The following is an 18634-nucleotide window of genomic DNA, read 5'->3' as shown; positions in this document are numbered from 1 at the left end:
TCAGGCTGGTTCTGTCCATGACATCATTCCCAAGAACCACAGATTTCAGAGGCCCATATTACCAGATTGGCCCATGAGCCACCGCCTTCTGGCATAGGACTCTAGGCAATGTAATACATCAATATATGTTTGTACATTTCAAATCAAAAGGACCAATACCCAATAAGTCAAGATATATGTGTACATTTCAGATCAAAAGGACCAATACCCAATAAGTTAAAAGTGCAAAAATAAATTCTATGCACAGGGCTTGGCGTGACCAGCCGATTGATGGAACCGGGCCAGTTCTACCACCCGTCTAGGTGAAGTCAGGGCCAAAGTGGTGTGTTAGGCAATAGGAACACGGTTGCAGGCTCCTATTGCCCTCAACCACCAGGATCCCTTCCTCCACCGACACAGGGCCGCAACCCACGGCTAACGGGTTGGTGGACCAAATATCCCCCCGGGTCCACTACGGGGGTGTGGGCGAGCTCTTAGCGCTACCAAGCACCCACCACGAGGAGGTGGCTCGCCACGGGTGCCTTGTTAAGTTTGACCTCACCTACTTTGCATATGCATAGCCAGAGAGGTCAAATGGCACAAATGGCTGGTCGAGTTAACTTCATTAAATAGGGAAGCAGAGATTGTTATTATTGTTGCGTTCGAGCTTAACATGCATACACGGATTCGTCACAAATTTTTCTCGGGAAAACAACTCTTCTGCAAAAACAACCATTTCATGTTTTAACTGAATTGTAATTGAATTGACATTTCGGACATTGTTGACGATTTCTCACACGGCAACCTTGTCTCGGCTGTTGGGACATGTTACCAAGGCGCACCCCTTCACTATAATAGACCAAACTAGTTGTAACACGTTCACGCAATGAATTAGTATTCACTTGAACAGGTCAGGCTGAACAACATGTAGCTTGAATATTTTCAGGTTCATTCACTGGTGTACACAGCTTCACCGTTAGACTTGCTGAGTTCACGGAGATGGATGTCAGACTATTTTTTCATTTCCTTGGATGGATGTTAGGTAAGAACAACCTTTCAACCTTTGTGCAGGTATCGCTTTGAACAGTATGTATGTCATACCGGGGATTGTTAGATTAGTTCAAAAAGTTGACAGATGTCTCGAATTCGCCAAGTAAAGTATGCTACTTTGCTCCAAGACTGCTCTTAATCCTGAGCCTATGGCTGTATTGTAATTCTCTACTTCAAAGAGGCGAGGGTAGATAAGCGGAAAGTACAACCCCGGTATGTTATGCATTATTTTTTTAGCGAAAGTATGATTTATTTGTACGTTAGAGACTTCTGTTATACAACAGGACCAATACGAACAATTGGAGAGAATGTAGGCTTCTGAACAACATAGATCCTGGTACTGTAAAGGTAGATAACTGATAAGTTAAAGCTAGCATTATGTGTCAGAATTAATTTGAATGTTTAAGATATAAGGCGGCTACTACTTTTTCATGATGATGTTTTCCATATCTCGTCATACAACACGTTACACCACACCTCCTTGTTTCCTTGTAAGCCTTGAACTGTGTCATGTTTTCTTTCCGTGTCCTACTATTCTTGATGTTATGCTGTTGTTTCATGTCTCTTGTGTTACCAATCTCCCTGACCTGATGTTATGCTGTTGTTTCATGTCTCTTGTGTATCCCCGTGTTTCCGATCTCCTTACACACGACGTTATGTTGGTGGCCCATGAATATTCTGTGTCCTTATCGGTGCTTTGGTATGCCCCTACTTTTGTGAATCTCAGACAGTATTCCCGTTTCTATCGCTGCTCTATTATTTCTGTCTACTGCGATGATGTTCTGTTGTTTCACCCCTACTGTCTGTCGCTGATGATGTCCTGTTGTTTAACGCCTACTGTCTACCCGCGATGTCCTATTTTTTAGCGTCTCCTATCCAGCCCTGCTGATGTCCTTTTTATAATATCTATTGTCTGTTAATGATGATGTTCTGTTGTTTAACGTCCCCTGTCTGTCCGTGATGATGTCATTTTGTTTCACATCTGCTTTCCTTGCCCTATGTCGTGTTGATCCAGAAATATATTTTCCTGATAGCAGTTCTAATTTTACAGCAGAACGGCTCATAAATATTCACAGACACACAAAACATACTCAATATAGCATATATTCAGACGTTACGACATCCATTTTCAATAGAAAATATTGAATTATATAATGATCATGCTACTGACCAATACGACATCGCCATCTGTTACCCAGCCACGATGGCTTTTCTCGTTACACAATGGCCGATCTTGCTGCCAAAGCAGCACTCAACACATCTGCTTCTTATGCCATGTTGGCACCCGTGGCGAGCCACCTCCTCGTGGTGGGTGCTGGGTAATGCCAAGAGCTCGCCGACACCCCCGTAGTGGACCCGGGGGGATATTTGGTCCACGAACCTGTTTGCCGTGGGTTGCGGCCCTGTGTCGGTGGAGGACGGGAGTCTGGGGGTTGAGAGCACTGGGGACCTGTGACCGCGTTCCCTTTGCTCAACACACCCCTTCGACCCTTACTTCACCTAGACGGGAGGTTGAATGGGCCTGGTTCAACCAATCGGCTGGTCATGCCAAGCCCTGTGTATGGACTCTTTACATGTCAATGCACAAATCGTATGTGGAATTGTTTGATTTCGGACTTGGACTTATTATTACAGTGCAATGAATTGGAATTGGAAAAATGTATTTAAACTTTGCCTAGAGTCTTATGCCAGAAGGCGGTGGCTCATGGGCCAATCTGGTGGATTAGTTATTTATAATTCTTCCACTAGAGTATATCATCTGAGTATCCTTGGTGCTGCAAGTCGGAGGCCCACTTGTTTTTAGCATTGTCCTTGTGATACTCCGTGGTGGGTGGGGAGCTCAGATGATGAACCATACTAAATTACCCATGGCTTACACAACCTCCCTAAAAAGAAACAAACGTCACCTTGACTATGATGATCATGATGACCCTCGACCGTCCAGCTCAATCGAATATTGGCCACGATTTCTCGTTATGGAAACTCTTGACAAATCACCTATTAAATTAAATCCTTTTGCAGTATCAAAAGGTGTACATGGTATTGCGGGTGAGGTCAGAAATGTCAGGCGATTACGTTCAGGCTCTCTCCGTATAGAGTGTAATCGGAAACAACAATCCACCAACCTGATGTCTACCGAGTTGTTCGTTGGAGTTCCGGTCTCCATTTCCCCTCACAGGACGCTGAATACGAGCAAAGGGATTGTCAGAGACAGAGATCGACTGTTTTCTGATATGTCAGAACTTGATATAGCGGCAGAAATGAAAGAGCAAGGAATGATTTTTGTCAAAAGATTTACAACACGAATAAACTCTGAAACAAAACCTACTAATACTTATCTTTTCCATTTTTCTTCACCAACCATTCCAAAATCAGTAAGAGCACGATATTGCAATCTCAGTGTTGATACCTATATTCCCAATCCACTGAGAGATTTCAAATGTCAAAAGTATTGACACGGTGTCACTACATGTACTAACTCGGTAACATGCGGTCATTGCAGTGAGAAAACTCATGTTACTGAGGATTGCAATAACAACATTAAAAATGTGCAAACTGCTCTGGGTCACATTCATCTTTCTCGAAACAATGTCCCATCTGGATTCAACAAATGGAAATAAACAAAATTAAGTTCACGCAATATGTTAGTTTTGCTGATGCCAAGAAACTTGTTCTTTCCCCAAAAGACCAGACCACTTCTTTTGCCTCAGTTACGAGAATACCCTCTGCCGCCAGTCACTAAGCAACTGTATCCACTTCGTCAATGGAGTGCCAAACTGATCTGACATGGGTGGATACAGAGAAACCTGAAATATACACACCCAACCAGTCGACCCAGACCGCTAAATCACTTCCAAAAACACTTGCTCCATTTCAATCAAGGTCATCTTCTCAAGAACAATCGTCCTCATCATCACAGCCTATGCCTAAGCCTCAATCACAAAATAATGGGAAAGATATTACCAAAGATAAAATCAAAACCAAAAATGACATACAAAAATGTCAAAGTAGCAGAACCTCCAAAGGTTCAAATGACACGATCAAACTTTTTAATAAATTTGGATCCTTAGAAGACATGGATGTGTCCGAAAACATCCAAAGTAGGGACATAGCTTGTCGCCCTCTAGGAAATCAAGGGGTAGATCCCCAATAAATCCCCCAAAGAAATAGTTTCTTCATATATTATTCAGTGGAATTGCAGGGGCCTAACGACTAATCTTAATGAGCTTCACCTATTAGTCCAAAACTTTACACCATCAGCATTCTGCTTGCAAAAAACGTATCTAAAGCAGACAAATACTCTTAATTTACGTCAATATAATGCATATCATCACTTTTCCCCGCCTGGTGATAGAGTCACTGGAGGATCTTCAATCCTTGTAAGACATTACGTTATTAACAGTCCTGTAAAACTAAAAACTAATCTTCAAGCCATTGCAGTGCGAATGACTTTGAACATTACGCTTACTTTATGTTCATTGTACATTCCGCCATCATCAACTCTTATGCAGGCTGATCTACAAACTCTCTACGATCAATTACCCAAACCATGTATACTCATGAGTGATTTAAATGGGCACAACCCACTTTGGGGTGGTGTAATCACGAACACTAAAGGTCAGCTTCTGGAGGATTTCATTTCAAATAATAATTTATGTATATATAATGATGGTACCAATACATATTTACATCCTGGCACAGGAACATATACAGCTCTTGATTTGTCATTAACTGACTCCAACTTACTAAATGAATTCGAATGGTCAGTCCACAATGACCTCTGTGGAAGTGATCAGTGTCCTACTATACTGAAATCTGTAACACCATCTGATGTTCCTCCATCATCAAGATGGAATTTTAAAAAGACTGACTGGCCTTTATATGAAACGTTGTGTGCTGCCAGGCTTCAACCTGTATATTTTATTGATGTTCCTGACGCTATCAAAAGGTTTTCTGAAGAACTAAAATCTATAGCTGATGAATGTATACCAAAGTCCTCTGCAGTTCCACACATAAGAAAACCATGGTTCAACGACGACTGCAAACAAGCTAGGAAGGCAAGGAAAAACGCAGAACATTATTTCCGTCGCCATCCCATGGTGCATAATTTAAATAAATTTAAAATTTTAAATGCTAAAGCACGGCGTACTTTTAAACAAAATAGACGCCAATCTTGGCAAAAGTATGTATCCAAAATAAATTCTCGGACACCCATGTCCAAGGTATGGAACATGATCCAGAAAATCAAAGGTAAAGGTACTAAATCTACTGTCCATCATCTTAAACATGGAGATCAATTGCTTACTGATAAAACAGATATTGCTAATAAACTAGGTGACACCCTTTCTAAACATTCTTCCTCTTCAAATTATGTACCAAAATTCCAGCAATATCAAAAACAAGAAGAAAAGAAAACTATTAATTTCAATTCTGATAATGGGGAAGATTATAATGAAACGTTTTCTATTCATGAACTCCATACTGCTCTTCATCAAGCTCATGACACTGCTACAGGAGCTGATAACATACATTATCAACTCCTGAAGCACTTACCAGAATCCTGCCTAGAAACACTCCTAAATATTTTTGATGATATTTGGACATCGGGTAACTTTCCTTCTTCATGGCGTGATGCTATAGTGGTACCAATACCTAAGCCTGGACGTGATCATACGGATCCATCCAATTATCGTCCGATTTCGCTAACTAGCTGTGTTTGCAAGACCATGGAACGCATGATAAATAATCAACTTGTTTGGTACTTGGAAACAAATAACCTTATAACTGATATACAATGTGGTTTCCGCAGAAACAAAAGTACTGTCGATCACTTAGTGCGTTTAGAATCATTTGTTAAAAATGCACTAATTAATAAACAACATGCTGTGTCTATCTTTTTTGATCTCGAAAAAGCATATGACACAACCTGGAAATATGGTATTCCACAAGGCAGGATCAGGGTGTTCCACAAGGCAGTATTTTGTCTGTCACACTTTTTAGCATAAAGATAAATAGTTTATCAAAAGTTTTAAACGATTCAGTTGATGGATCGTTATTTGTGGATGATTTTAATATTTCTTGTCGTGGTAAAAATATGCATACTATTGAACGGCAACTGCAGCTTTGTTTAAACAAAATAAATAAATGGTGTCTTGAAAACGGCTTTAAATTTTCTAAATCCAAAACTAATTGTATACATTTTTGCAGAACATATAAACCACATAAGGACCTTGAACTATCTCTAGATGGCACTCCCATCAAAGTTGTAAAGGAGGCCAAGTTCTTGGGCCTAATCTTTGACTCCCATTTAACATTTCTGCCTCATATCAAGTTCCTTAAAACTAAATGCCTGAAGGCGCTTGACTTGTTGAAAGTTGTTTCCAACTCAAAGTGGGGAGGGGATCAAGCATCCCTCTTGCACCTATATCGATCACTCGTACGTTCGAAACTCGATTATGGCTCCATCGTATATGGTGGAGCCTGCAAAAGCAACCTGAAACGTCTTGATTCTGTCCACCATCAAGGCTTAAGACTTTGTCATGGGTCTTTCAGAACTTCACCTATTGATAGTCTCTACGTTGAGGCCGATAAACCATCTCTTACTCAACGTCGTATAAAATTGTCTTTACAATACATTACTAAATTATATTCTAATGAATCTAACCCTGCCTTTAACTGTGTGTTCAATTCCCTTTATGAGGATTTGTATAACAAAAAATCTTCTCTTGTTCCACCTCTTGGGCACAGAATTAAACCATTTATTTCTTCTGCCGGTATTGAGCTGGAAGGTATATCACCTTCCCGTCTTCTTTCTTCTCCTCCTTGGCAATTGGTTAGGCCACAAGTTGACCTAACATTAACATCATTTAAAAAATGAGAAACAAATGACTTACAATATAAACAAGAATATCATCAATTAAAACATAAATATAGCAATTACAAACCCTTATTTACAGATGGATTCAAGGACGGTGGCGCAGTGGCTTGTGCCACTGTCATTGGATCCATAACAATATCTTCTAGATTACCAGATAATAGTTCTATTTTTACAGCAGAAGCTAAAGCCATCTTAACAGCTCTTAAATGTATTCAAAGACACCCTAAACGTAAACAATATATAATCTATTCCGATTCTCTTTCTTGCCTTCAGGCTATTAAACATATTTCTTGTAAACATCCACTTTTAATTGAAATTATTGAATTGTATAATACTCTTGCTACTGGCCAATACGACATCGACTTCTGTTGGTTACCTAGCCACGTGGGCATTTCTGGTAACGCAATGACCGATCTTGCTGCCAAGGCAGCACTCAACAAATCTGTGACACCACTTCTTATTCCCTACACTGATTATAAAGCTAACATTAGATCTTATATCCGTGATCTGATGCAGAAGAAGTGGGACACCCAAGTGGGTATAAATAAATTACATGAGATAAAACCTTACATTGGTTATACCCACTTGGGTTGTCAGTCCAGATTTGAAGAGGTCATACTACGACGATGTCGTACTGGCCACACTAGATATACTCATGCGTACCTGTTAAAAGGTGAGGATCCTCCATTTTGTATCCCTTGTGATGAGAGAGTTACAGTCAAGCATATTCTGCTTGACTGTGTTGAATTCTCCATCACAAGGGATAGATATTTCAATGTCAGAACCATCAAGGATCTTTTTACCACTGTTGCTTCTCATTTAGTTATTGGTTTTTTAAAAGAAATTGATTTTTTGGCTGAATTTTGAGTAATATGTTCTGTAAATAGATGTATTTATAAATCATTGGTAGCTTAGATTAGTAATTTGTATTGTTAGTGGCTGTACCATCAAAGGGGGTTGAAGTATTGTAAAATTATTGTCCTCCTGAGAGGGTACGTAAGTCCCAAAACATTGGATGTAAATTTAAGTTTACCAGGTTTTTAATCGTAGTATTCTTGTCATTTTAAATTTGGCTAGCATTTCGTACACTCACCAGCAGCTGAAGGGATGGTGTAAATCCAACTAGGGTCCATGCAGGTAGCAAAGGTACTGTAAGTCCCCATGGTCCCTAGTATGGTGATCTACCTTCTGTTGTTGGCGATTTATAGCCCGTGTTTTATAATGTATTGTCTTCTTTAATTACAATGGTTTACTTTTTCATGCTGGTTTTATATTCATGTCTGTGATATTCTAGTGTTTTTGCTGTCCTTTGTTGACAGGTTTTTACATGACACATATATTCCATTTCAGTGTTAAGTTCCCGTCACGATATGGCTGAAATATTGCCGATGTGACGTTAAATGTTAACTCACTCACACACTCACTCTTATGCCATGCTCTGATTATTAAGCTAACATGAGATCTTATATCCGTGATCTGATACAAAAGAAGTGGGACATCCATATAGGTATGAATAAATTTCATGAAATACAACCCTACTTGGACTGTTGGTCCATATCTAAAGAGGTCATTATGCGACAATGTCGGATTGGTCACAGCAGGTATACACATGAATATTTATTGAAAGTTGAGGATCCTCCATTTTGCATCCAGCGTGATGGAAGAATCACGATCAAGCATGTCCTACCTGAACGTATAGATTTGTCAATAATTATATTTTTAAATTGTGACTAAATTTTCCCACTATCGCCAGGCCCTGCTCTGGTCCATGCATTTAGCAATAGTACTCTAAGTCCCCATGAAAGTCCCTAGTATAGTGATCTACCCTCATTTGCTGGCGATCACTAGTCATTTTTAATGTTGTAATGTCCAAATAGTATATAATGTGTAAGTTATGTTCTAGTTTTATAACTCTTACTGTGATAAACTAGTTGTTTTACTATCATTCGGTGACAGATTTATAAAATAACATGATAAAGACTTTAGTTTTAGTCACGGTATGGCGGAAATATTGCTAAAGTAACTCATTCACATTGTATTGTCCTGTTGGGTGGTTTACCCCTGTTTATCCCCGATACTGTTCTTTTATCAGCCTCTGCAGCTTGCAAACCTAAACAAAGCCTGGTTGCGGATTTGTTTCGTAATTACGTCAAACGTGCTGAACCCCTTGTACGCCTCTTCGAGGTGGGCCTAGATAGGGGAATATCATGTTCCCTGAACCAGCCACACATCACCCAGTTAGGACTGACTGTGTTACAGACAGCCAAGAGAAAAGTTCAAATCACTTCTGCAGCCGAGCCAGTAGTCACACCAACCTTACTGGAGATGGGACTTGCCCCAGGGGAAGCTACAGAACCCGGCCAAGAATACCTTTGTCAAATCACCTGAAAACCACATTACTAGAGCGTGCGAGAGCGACAGGAAGGCCTGGTAAAGCACGTATCAATGGCAAGTCGCCTAAGCTGCATTGGTACAACGTCATGTCCATGTATGCAAAATCTCAGAGATCAATTCCGGTGTCTTACAAATCTCACACCCCGTGAGCCAGTACACCAACAACTTGTGACCCAGAACTTCTTATGAATGTCCGCGTCAGTATCTTTCCTCTGCCTGATGGAAACTCTTCCGACAAAGAGCCAGATGGCCCCGAAATTTTGGACCTCACCCTTCCTCTGCTTCAGTTGCAGACCTTTCCAAAATCATGTTTACATTTTGTTCAGTTGTTAATCAGAAATGTCTGATTTGCCTTTAGAAAAACGGAGGCCACTTAAACACTAAACGTGTCTATTCCCAAAAATGAAATTGATTTACTTAATGAAATTATATCTCTTAACCTTTCTGCGGACTGTTCATTGCATGAAGTAAATTGCTGTGTCTATGCTGCCGCTCGAACCTTGGAGGAACTTCATACAGTTTCTAAAGAAAAAACATCAAATGATAGCAACAAAAGGCCAAAGAAAAAACTCTTTCTTGTAAAACTTACTGGAACAAGAAGAAATATTTCCTGATTAAAATTTTGCCTTAATAAGATCGTCAGGGAATCCCATGTGCAGAAGACAAAACCAGTTTGGAGGAAATTAATATTCCTTCAGTCCATGGCTTTATATGCTTGTCCCTAGATGCTTTGGGTTTTCTGCTCAACAGGGAGGATGTTTGCCATCCCGGACCTCCTCAGCACAGATCCACATTGCTGCTTATTCATCTCCCTTTCATGGATGACATCGAACTCCTTGCCAAAGGAGATACCAATTTGAAAGAAGAGGTTCTCCTGGTCGAGTCCTTTTCTAATGATATTGGCATGACATTTGAACTCAACAATTATAATACTCTCCCTTTGAAACGTGACAAGTTAACTAATGATAGGTCAGTCAAGTTACAAGAGGGAGGGGGAGGTTATTGAGCATCTTGTGGAAGATCAAGCCTACACATATCTTCGAAAGCAAGTTCCAGACAAGCTCCTGATTGTCCAGATTCAATACAAAGTATCAATCTTGCTAAAAACGTGGAATTCAGAGGTGAATGCTTGAAACAAGGTCAATAAGTTTTCTGTGCCAGTCCTCTTTTCTGTTCCTTTTGAGTAGTTGATTGGATTGGGGTTTGATTAATGTGGAGACTCTTCATGATAGAATTTACTGTGTACTTTTGCACATATATATTTACATATATTTGTCTGATGATCCTCTGGTAATGCATGTCAAGAAAGCAATGATTTTCCACGCCAATGTTGTTGGACATAATCTGAAATTTGAGACTCATTTTGTCATGTACTGGTGGTCGGTACAGTGATGGGAGTAAACAAGGTCAAGTAATTCATCAAGTCCGAGTCGGTCTCTTGTGGAGAAACTTTCTGAGAAGCCATTGCATCATGTGTACATGCGGTGTGTGAAACAGAATAACAATCCTCCCAACACCTTTGCCAGGATGAAGTCGGCTGGTTTCAAATGTGAAACTTAGGGCTTCCGTTTTGGTGCTCAGGACCGGCCACGTCCCACTCACAGTCGCCAAAATGTGATTCTGATGCAGAAGGCTGCAGTGTTTTGGAGTCTACATGTACTCCTGCAAGTTCCTGGTGGAATTAACTGGGCAATGTTCCCTGGAAGAAGTCTGGGCTGCATGCAGAAGAAGCGAGTGCCGTGAACTGATTATTAACCCTACCAGCCTGACAATGCCAAGATCACCCTAACCCTCTCTTCCATCTTTATCTGTAAAACATAACAATAATTCCCTTGTATTGCACTAAATTTCCAGGCCAGGTCTGTTTAAAGCAGTAGACGAAAGTTATTGGATAAACAAAACGGATTTAAGAGACCTTTTGAAGGATTGAACAGAGTCAACAGATCTGATGTCCATTGGGATGGGTTTCCAGAGCTGAGGAGCATATAAAAGCAAGGCATTTTCAGCGAGTTGAGTAGATGTTGATGGGGTGGAGAGTTGTTGCTTAGTTGAGAATCTGAGAGTTCTTGTGGGCTGGTACAGACTAAGAAGGTCTTTGAGATACTGTTTGCTGAGTGCGTGAGAAGAAGACGATTGAATGGGATACGATGCTAAACAGGGAGCCAGTGGAGTTGGCTTAGGATGGGTGTTTCGTCTGTTTATCCCTGATCCTGTTGTGTTGTCAGCCTCTGCAGCTTGCAATCCCAAACAACGCCTGGTTGCGGACCTGTTCAGAAATTACGAAAAACGTGTTGAACCCTTTGGTCCTAACACCATCCTGGATGTGGAGATGGATCTCAGTCTTGTCCAGATATCTGACGTCGTAAGTGTATCTGACCAGAGTTGTTCCTTCACGTTGTATAATAGAATGGGTTCAACGCAAGATTCACACGCTAAACTTGTATTCTGCAATAGCTATAAACGCACTATTTACTGGTTCAATAAATTTGCACTTTTACAGTGATATTAATAGGTTCAAGAGAAAGAGAGTTGTGCTCACATTACATATTTAATACCTCCAGAGAAATAGTGGATATGTATATTATATATGGAATATATCAAGGGAAGTAGTGATATTTTTACGTTAAATAGTGAATAGTAATATGAAAATAAACAATAATCATATGTTTGCCTTCGAAATTGAACATTTCAAGAATAAATAGTAATACCTTTACGATAAATATGGCACAGTTAAAGAGAAATCGTGAAATGTTTTTGTTGAAATGGACCAGTTTATCTGCTTACCTTATATTTGGAATAGTGCAAGTGAACAAATGATTGTTTACAGTTTATATTGAGTGGTAAATAGTGATTTCGTTACATATTATAGAGTTGAACCAGAATTGCGTTACGTTCATGGTTGCCTTTTACCTTGTTCTGTACAGTTGTGTCCGGACAACATGACTTTATACTTAATTCTATTTCCGGTACATCGTTACTGAGTTACTGAATTTGATTTCTTGTCCTTGCTTTACGTCGGTTCATTTTTAAATACGGAGTGTTACGAACTGTTGATCTCATTATCCCTTATCAATTATTGTAGGATGAGGTAAAACAAGTGCTGACTACAAACTGCTGGATAAATTTGGTACGTATGCGTTAGTTCGGTTTTAAGGCTGTTTAGAACAGTATTCAAGTTGTATGATAACGTACCACTTTCGTATGAGAGTAATCTGATTAAATGATGCAGGCGGTGGACTTCAAACTATTTCTTTGTATGTACCTGAAACAGAGCATTCACATATAGGTACACATCACCAGCTTCTGGTTTAAAGTAACAACTGAAACTAGTAAATTTCCCCAAATTTTTATAACATTATGAAATTTACATCATTTTTCCAGAATGTTCATTTCGGCTTACCAAAAGCCATCAAAACTATTCTTCAAAACGCCGCCCTTTCCTATATTTGGCAGTCTCGAAAGTTCCCTAACATCCACTGGTGGAAACGTCATGTGAAAATTTCATTGACTGACCAGTTCAATGAATCATGGTATTCAAAATTAATATGGAAAGCATTACATTACAATTTGTAAAAAACAATGTTATTTGTGACGAAGTTCATGGTATTGTATTATGTACACATCTTAATGTTGAATGTAAGAAGATAGATACTTCTATTGGATTTTTGCTATAATCCACATATGGACAAACGTATCTCACTTATGAAATCAGATCATAAACCACTCCGATTGAAGCTACATATCACGTTTAGCTAAAACCGTTCTTAGTCATGTCTAAAACAGTATATCCTCTCATATGTTACTATATTATAATCCATTCAACACACACTGGTTCCAGAAAAGGCAGCCGTTGATTTGCACAACGTTAATGTTTCGTGCATTTTACTGTGATATACAAACGCCGTTTCATTTGAAAATGCACGTCACATCTACTCCACAGGCAGGCCAAATGCATTGAGATGTGCACATTTGGATTATTGCCGATGATCCTGGTTGCAACAAGTACGTCTTTGATAATGTGTCTCTTGAATATTCTTTATTGGTGTTTGCTACCGTACCTTAATGTGTTTCTGCAGATTTAAGAATTGTTGTGCAAACCAGACTTAAGAAACAGTAAAACGTAAATCAAGGTATATTTTGTAATATTTTCCTAGCATTGGATAGATGCAGGGTTAGCATGGCAACCAGAAAAATACGAGAACGTGACCGACATGCGGATCCCGGCTGATGCCATATGGACGCCTGACCTGAGACTAAAAAACGCGTGAGTACCTCCTGATGTCAATTATAACATGTAATATGATGAAAGTACTTTAGACATTGATCATCTTGGACGTGCATATGTATCCTGAAAATAACAGAACGGTTTGAAATAATGTTAGTAGTATCACTATCAACGACACGTATGTCATTTGTCATTACATCAATACCACCGTCTTGTGTATGTGTAGGTGTGTGTGCGTGTGTGTGTGTGTGTGTGTGTGTGAGAGAGAGAGAGAAAGAGAGAGAGAGAGGTAGAGAGAAAGAGAGGTTGAATGGATGATGCTCTCATTAATTTTGAAATACATGTTTGATATGTCTGAACACATTACACAGTACATAAAGTTGACAACTTGTATAAAACCTTATTTAAGCTGCATCTTTAGACAGCACAGACAGCGAATGGGACTTCGCCCAGGACACGCTGCCTAGCCAAACTCACCAAGAACTTTCCCTGCAATGTGTAGACTCTCCAACACTGGAAACGGGCATGGCCATGTTCAGGGTCGTACCATGGATGGATTTCGGAATCACAGCAACAAGCATGGTGAAGATGGTCGTATCAGCAGCGAGTCATGCAATGTCACGTCTTTTAAGATATGCTGTTTGTGCCAAGGAAGGGCACCGGCAGACAAGGTGTTGAACACTGTCTGTGAATTCGTTGCAAAGACAAGATTTCATATTGATATTTTGTTTAAGAGTCCCATTTTGGCGATTGCAAGTGGGAAGTGACTAGTGCAGGGCAGCACTAAGACCAGCCGATTTAGTCCAGGTGGAGGAGTCGTTTGGATTGCTATTCTGTTCAGAACACGATAAAACGGTTTCTGAGAAAGCCTCTCCATGCATGACACAAATGAGTCTGGTCAGACTTGGTGAATTACTTCTCCTGGTTTACTCCCATCGCTGTACCGTCGAGCAGTACATCGCCATCAACAAAATCAACCTCAAATTTCCGATTGTGTCCAACAGCCTTGATACACTTTTTGCTGTGGAATTCCTTGCTTCCATCATGAGCCGTGCCATGCATCACCAGATAATCTTACGGTAAATAAATATGTGCAAAGGTACACAATAAAATTAGTCCTGAGCAGCAGAACGGAAACCCTGAGTTTCACATCTGAAACCAGCCGACTTTGCTGTTCTGTTCCACACACTGCATGTTCACAAGATGCTTCCCAGAAACCCTCTCCACATCAGACCGACTCTAGGCAGACTAGATGAAGGACTTCACCTGGTTTACTCCCATCTTGACATGCGCCACCAGAGGACTGTCAAACACCCTGTGACTATTTTGTACTGTGCATTCAAACATTTGACAGACCGGACTGTTTTGGGACCAGTCAAAGTCTCCATCCTTGGGGAGAAGCATTGTACGATCTTTGCAGAACATTGGCTTAGCATCACCCACCTGTGTCCACGACAGTATTGAAACAGTGAAGTAATGGTGTTGGGACACAGAATACTGGTTTTGAATGCCATCATGCCGAGGAAATGGATTAGATTTCCACTCTTTATAACAATTCAGGTAGATGAACAGGTAACGACCCAGTTACTTTCTCAGCCATTACATCGTCTAAATCACTGACCTATGGTGCCGAAGGTTTACAGCCGCTGGATACAATAGTTTATTTTGTTCGATGAATTTGTTCTTTTCACATTTTATCTTTCTGTCAGTCACGACTTTTATCTGTGCTGTAGGGGACTTGGCAATTTGCAGGAATACCTGTTCTTTTGTCGTTTTGTATTGTATTGTATTGTTTTGGCATCTATGACGTAACCAGTGAAAAATGTGAGTTACACACACACACACACACACACACACACACACACGCTCGCACGCACACACGCAACACGCACACATGTTTTATTGATCATAAAGGAATGCATGAATCTAGAAGATGGATTATCAAAAGGTTTCTTTAACACTGTTTAAAGTCTTTTGAAGTGTATGCATTTTATACTCAAAGTGTTTAATAATTTGCATTCACTTCTGGTGCAGAGCGGAAGAATACAATCAAATATCGTCAAGCGGACAAATCAACGCCGTCCTGCGGTCAAGCGGAAACGTATTTGTGTCCTACCAAGTCATCTTGAAGATTTCGTGTGAAATCAACGTCGCATCCTTTCCCATGGATCAACAAGAATGTCGGATGCTGTTTGAGACGTGGACATACCAAGGCGATCGACTCAATATCTCAAATGGTGAACCAGGGGTAGCACAGTTAAATGAATATCTTCCCAGTGCAGAATGGGAAATGATCTCATTTGATAAGGACAGGTGGGTCCTTTATTACTCGTGTTGCCCGGAGCCCTATATTACATTACTGTACATAGTGACCCTGAGACGCCGGTCCTGGCTCAAAGATTGAGACCAGAAATTATCCATGCGGTTTTACTACATGTGTAACGGGAATGAGTGAGTATAGTTTTACGCCCTTTTTACCAATATTAGTTGTTAGCAACACTATTCCAGGGAGCAGAAAAAAATGGGCTTCTGTGGGGAATTGAACTGTGGTCTTGAGGTCTTGACGATTGGGTGGTACAACCTTTTCCCGCCAAAGTACACTACATTGACACACCACACATATACTACATGCATACCACAATTGTGCTACATTAAGCTATATCTACACTACACGTTACGAGTGTGACTGGTTCTCCGATGTTGAAAAAACCCCAAAGATATACCATTTGTTTCTAGAACTCATACTGACAAGATTTTATGTGCCCATCAAATGTACCTGATCGGGGGTTTTCTCATGCAGGTCGGTACTACGCGATGAATATCATCATTGTGTCTCTGAGTATTTGTCTGGCTGTGTTCACTCTGAATATTCATCACCGAGGGATGAGAGGACACAAGCTGCCACGATTTGTCAAAAGAGTGTGTTTCGGTTTCCTGGCAAGGATCCTGCTCATCAAAATTGACCTGCCAGAGACAACCGATGAGAATATGGTATGTTTGATGTACACTCTTCGAAAACGTAAGCTATGATCACGATATGGGCTGTTACTAAGTCCTGAGTACTTATTTTTCGCGGCATTTACTGCACAGTTTTCACACAAAGACTCTAATTGCTTCTATAAGTATCTATTTGTCGCGTCACACACAATTCACAGACAGTGTCCAACACCTTGAACAATTTTCACAGGCTCTGCTTCCTGCTGATGACAAGGCTATGGACGAAGGCAGACCAACACCCACCATGACGGAGGGACAGCCAAGTGGAGGGAATAACGTAGTGGATGTTCTCAACCGACTGCTCCACACAGTAGAGAAGGCCACGGATCTACACAAGAAGATGATCACAACACAAGACGCCCTTGACGAAGCTACATATGAATGGAAACAGCTGGGCATAGTTCTTGAACGCGCTCTGATGATCACATTTCTTGTCATCACTCTTTGTACTACATTTATAATGTTCTTATAGACTCACCGCTGGCTAAACCATTTGATTTTCAGTGAGTGAGTGAGTGAGTGAGTTTAGTTTTACGCCACGCTCAGCAATATTCCAGACAATCCAGTGATCAACAACACGAGCATCTATCTGAGCTATTGGGAACCGATGGCATGTGTGAACCAAGCCAGCGGCACTGACCACCCGACCCGTTAGTCGCCTCTTGAGACATAGGCACATTTTATTGCAAGCATGGGCTGTTGAAGGCCTAAACTACCCCGGACCTTCAGGGGTCTGTTTGCTTATCAGACAGCAGACCAAGGTAAAATACTTGTAAGTGTAGAACAAAGAGGTAGCCTCGTGGTTTAAATGTTTGCTAATCAGACAGTACTCCCAGCTGCTATGTCTGCAATGGGTAGAACCAAGAGGTGACACTGAGGTTAAAACTGTCTGTGCATCAGGCTGCAGGTTTGCTTGTATTCCACATATGGGTCTTTATCTACTGTGATCTTCTATTCTCCAGATTAGGCTAACGGTTAAAGTGTTCATTCATCAGGTCACAAATCTGACTCTCACCACAACTCGTACAGTCTCGATGATAGCAAAATGTTGGGCATTTTTCAATGATTATCCACACGTAGAATTATTACACTTGGATCGTTGTTGAGCAATCAATCCCACAACCCATAATAAGAGGAGAGATCCGCATGTAGCCGTCCTGTGAATAGGTGGTAACTCTTGGTTTACCACTTCGAATGTACCTTGGTTCAAATTGAGGCGGTGCCGATCTCTGCATGTTGTGTTAGATGACAGTCAGTTGTTTAAACATATTGATTGTGAATAATACATTAGACAATATCGTTGCATGTCTGCATGCTGTGTTATGTGACAGTTAATTTTGTTAACATATTGGTAGGGATGAATACGCCAGACAATACTAGTGTATCTCTGCACGTTGTGTTATGCGGCAGTTAATTTGTTTAACATATTGCTAGTGATAGTTAAAAATACGCCAGACAATATCAGTATGTCTCTGCGTGTTCTTTAAGTGACTGTTCATTGTTTTAACATATTGGCAGTGAATAATACGTCAGACAATATCAGCACATCTCTGCATTGTGTGTTTTGTGACAGTTAATTGCTGAAAAACATATTGGTAGCGAATAATACGTCAGACAATATGAGTAGATATTATATTTGTCCGTGTTTTGTTGTATAAGAGTTAATTGTTAAGAATATTGGTAGTGAATAATAGGCCAGGCAATATAAGTACATATCTGCATGTTGTTTATTTGACAGTTAATTGTTTTAACATATTAGTAGTGAAATATACGTTAGAAAATATTAGTTTTATCTCTTCATGTTGTGTTACATGACATTTAATTGTTATAAACATATTGAGTAGTATAGGGAATGACAGTTCTAAAACACTTTCAAGAAAAGTCTCTACAAAGCCTTATTTACTAAATAAGGCTTTGGTTGGGCCCTTAGCTCTTGCTATTATTACCCCTACTACAAAAAAGTTGGCGTGCCTATGTCACGTTTACCGTGTGTTGGTAGGAGGTAACACTGTGCCGTACGGTACGATCAATAATTCTTCTCTTACAAACCCCCTACACGGCCCATCCCTCAAGTAGTACAAGTTAGGTTCGTCGGCTTTCATATCCACTTT

General features: G+C 40.2%; 1 protein-coding gene across 1 annotated transcript; it reads left to right on the top strand.

Annotated features, from left to right (window-relative positions):
- Window positions 1-953: 953 nt before the first annotated feature.
- LOC137256494 (neuronal acetylcholine receptor subunit alpha-10-like) lies at window positions 954-17229 on the top strand. Its single transcript, XM_067794330.1, has 7 exons — window positions 954-1021; window positions 11527-11663; window positions 12384-12428; window positions 13456-13565; window positions 15561-15907; window positions 16327-16517; window positions 16714-17229. Exons 1-7 carry the CDS (start codon window positions 979-981, stop codon window positions 16993-16995), a joined length of 1155 nt encoding a protein of 384 aa, XP_067650431.1. The 5' UTR covers window positions 954-978; the 3' UTR covers window positions 16996-17229.
- Window positions 17230-18634: the final 1405 nt, after the last annotated feature.

Source organism: Haliotis asinina, chromosome 11 (assembly GCF_037392515.1).
Source record: "Haliotis asinina isolate JCU_RB_2024 chromosome 11, JCU_Hal_asi_v2, whole genome shotgun sequence".
Lineage (NCBI taxonomy): Eukaryota > Metazoa > Mollusca > Gastropoda > Lepetellida > Haliotidae > Haliotis > Haliotis asinina.
This window is presented reverse-complemented; position numbering and strand designations above follow the sequence as displayed.